This window comes from Heptranchias perlo, unplaced genomic scaffold (genome assembly GCF_035084215.1).
Source record: "Heptranchias perlo isolate sHepPer1 unplaced genomic scaffold, sHepPer1.hap1 HAP1_SCAFFOLD_50, whole genome shotgun sequence".
Classification (NCBI taxonomy): Eukaryota; Metazoa; Chordata; class Chondrichthyes; order Hexanchiformes; family Hexanchidae; genus Heptranchias; species Heptranchias perlo.
The window spans coordinates 2480001-2483398 of NW_027139516.1; the positions used below are offsets into that span (position 1 = coordinate 2480001).

Below are 3398 nucleotides of genomic sequence, written 5' to 3' on the forward strand. Positions count from 1 at the left end.
TGCTGAAAATTCCAGTGCAATTAAACATTGAAAATGTGATTTGAAGGTGTTATTATGATGTGGTCAGATTGGGTGAGTTTTTATTGTGGGACTCGCTCCTCATGTTCATATCCCTGTCAGGTCCGTAGTCTGTTTATGTGAATTTTCCTTGTTTTCCAACTTAACACTAAATACAATTAAAATTTGCTAAAAAAAATATAATCAGAAATGTCTTGATTGTAATGAATTGTTCGGATACAGTACGTTAAAGTTAAGTGAATTCAATAAACAACGAGGTTGATTTAATTAATACTTTTTAATTTAATTTCAAATGAATTACAAAGTAAATTTATTGTACACATTTTATAACTACACAGGTTCCCTGACACCAATAACCACAGAAATGAACTGTTGAATGTATTAGATGGATTGTGTTAGTGGGACCCATAGATTAGATTTCCTCTCACACTCTGCTGCAGTCTCTCCCTGTGAATCCCAGCCTCTCCTCCCACTGCATTGAATCCTCTGTCTCCTCATCCGTTGCTTCAGTTTGTCCACTTTCCCAAATCTCCTGCTCCTGACTCCCCTCCAGCTCCTACATGTCCTTTTCCTTGTCCCCCTCCCAATCTCACTCACTGGCTCGGGCTCCAGCTGCCTTTCCCATTTAGTGCCAGCCCCTGTCGGATCAATTATCCCAGAAAAATAAACCAGCTGCACCTTCCCCTGTCCCCTCACATTCCCCACCCTTCCCTCTCTTTCCCCGTCCGTCTGGAACCCAAATCCGGCTTTTATCCGCTGGATTCCCGGTGTGTAAAACCCCTTCTCCCTTCCCCACCGGCACTGCGCCCTCACTCAGCCCTTCCAGTGGATCCAGTGCTCACTTTATTCACTTTCTATATCCATCTCCCAATTCATTATTGATCATTGTGTTCAAAAACATCTCTCTGCCCGAAAGCGCTGCCCAGGTCAATCAATCACTTTCCACGTCTTGATGCAGCAACAAAGCTGGAAATTTCACCCCAGAGCCTCTCAAAATGCTGCTTTGGCTCCAGGTCTGATCAGTAATTTCTCTGATTACTTGTTTCTCTGTTGCAGTTAACTTGGTGGCGATTGTGATCCTGTCCCGAGGAAAGTGCGGTCTCTCCAAATGTATCAGTGTCTACCTGGTGGGAATGGCAGCGGGCGATCTCCTGGTCGTTATCACTGATCCGATATTCAGCAAAATTAATGTGCTCTATCTCCCATGGTCATTCCTGGATATTACTCCCCTGTGTAGTTTTATTCTCTCTATGACTGAAGCAGCCACAGTGGTTTCCGTCTGGCTCACAGTTGCTTTCACCTTTGATCGATTTGTGGCCATTTGTTGTGAGAAGCTGAAAACGAAATATTGCACCGAGAGAACGGCGGCTGTGGTTCTGGGAACAGTGAGTGTGCTGGGCTGTTCAGAGAGTCTTCCCTGGTACTTTATATATGAACCTAGATTTATAATTGATAATGTTCCCTGGGGTTGTGAGATTAAACCGAGCTTCCTTACTTCCCCCGCATGGGCCGCATTTGAGATGTTGCACCTCATTTTAACCCCTTGTGTCCCGTTCTGTCTGATTTTGCTGCTCAATGTCCTGACGGTCAGGCGTATTTTAGTGTCCAGTCGAGTCCGCAGGGGACTCCGGGGCCGCAGCAATGGAGAGAATCAGAGTGATCCAGAGATGGAGAACCGAAAGAAATCCATCATTTTACTCTTCAGTATCTCGGGCAGTTTTATACTGTTGTGGCTGACACAGGTTGTGTTTTCCATTTATGTACGAATTGTGGACATTCGGTCTTATTACTCCTTCACTGACCCTGGTTATATCACAGAACAAACAGCGAAGATGCTGCAGCTTCTCAGTTCCTGCACAAACACGTGTATTTATGTCCTGACGCAAACTAAATTCAGAGAGGAGCTGAAGAACGCGGTGAAATACCCATTCAAACTAATTGTTAAATTCGTGAAATCATAGAAAGAGCTGAAGGGTTTCAAGCACTAGAACTAAATCTCATTTCATACTCCATCCCTACACTTCCCAGGGGATGGAAAGTACATTTTATATTAGCCACACAGAGACGTTAAATGATCTGAAATATGCTTCTGATATTATATTTTATTGAAATTCTGATCTATTGAGGCAGGATTTATTCTGCAGGCAACACGTGCATTTTTGTGCAAAATGATGGCACAAGTATCTCAGCTGGACTTCATCTAAATGGCCGTACATCAACATTTGCAAAGTTGGGAGTCAAAGGAGCTGCTTTGGGACTGATCAGAATGGGTGCATTCCAAATAAATGGAGAGGGGGTGAGAGAGGGTGAGAGAAAGGGAGATAGAGGGAGGGAGAGAGTGAGCGAGAGAGAGAAAGCCACAATGATTCACGAAGAGGGAAAGGGTGAGAGACTGAGACAGGGAGCGATAAAGAGAGGGAAAGAGAGAGGGGGAGATAGAGTGACAGAGAAAAGGGAGAAAAACACAGACATAGAGAGTGAGAGCGAGAAAGAGAAAGAGGGGCAGAGAGCGACACAGGGAGCGGGTGAGAGAGAGATAGAGAGAGAAATAGAGAAAAAGAGAGAGGTAGTGGGACAAAGGCAGAGAGAAAGAGAGAAAGATGGACAGAGAGACAGAGGGATAGAGAGAGAGAGAGAGAGAGACAGAAGGAGAGAAAGATGGAGAGAGGAGGGAACACAGAGAAAAAACAAAGGGACAAAAGAAATATCATGATTAAATAGCGCAGAAAATTAAAACAGGTTCACATAAAAGGGATAGGGTGTGAGTGGGAGAGAGATAGAAACAAAGAGAGGTAGAGACAGAGTTACACAGAGAATGAGATAAATAATGAGAGTTTGTAAGACAGGAGAGAAATAGAAAGAGAGAAAGAAGGAGTAAAAGAAAGCATATATTAATATATATACATACATATATATATATATATATATATATATATATATAATGAGAGCGAGCAAACAGACATGGATGGAACGAGAGAGAGAGACTGACAAAGAAGTGCAAAGTGATGGGAGTAGAAGTGGAAATAACAAGATAGAAAAACAGACAGAAAATAAATAGGGACAAACGACATAAACAGAGAATAGACACAATGAAAGTTGGACAAACATATAAAGTGACAGCAGGGTAGGGGCAGGAGTGAGACTAGAACACAGAAAACATTAAATAACCAAACAAACTGTGTAATCAGCCTGGAGTGTGTGAGAGTGCTGACCAGCAGAACAGCAGCAGATGAAGCAGGTTGGACAGTTCATGTTTGTTCTGGGGTAACACTCTTCTGCATTTAATTTTGACATTTCTCAAGGTGATGCCTGGAGGCTGCACAATAAAGTCACTCAGCCTTGTGTCCCTGCCCCTGACCATTACTTACTGCAGGGGTTTC

General features: G+C 43.1%; 1 protein-coding gene across 1 annotated transcript in view; it reads left to right on the forward strand.

Moving 5' to 3' along the window:
- Nucleotides 1-1979, forward strand: part of LOC137314003 (probable G-protein coupled receptor 139) — a 3130-nt gene extending 1151 nt beyond the window's left edge. Inside the window, exon 2 of the mRNA XM_067979690.1 lies at nt 1075-1979. Within this exon, the coding sequence (XP_067835791.1) occupies nt 1075-1979 (905 nt within the window). The remainder of the gene's footprint in view (nt 1-1074) is intronic.
- The last annotated feature ends 1419 nt before the right edge of the window (nt 1980-3398 follow it).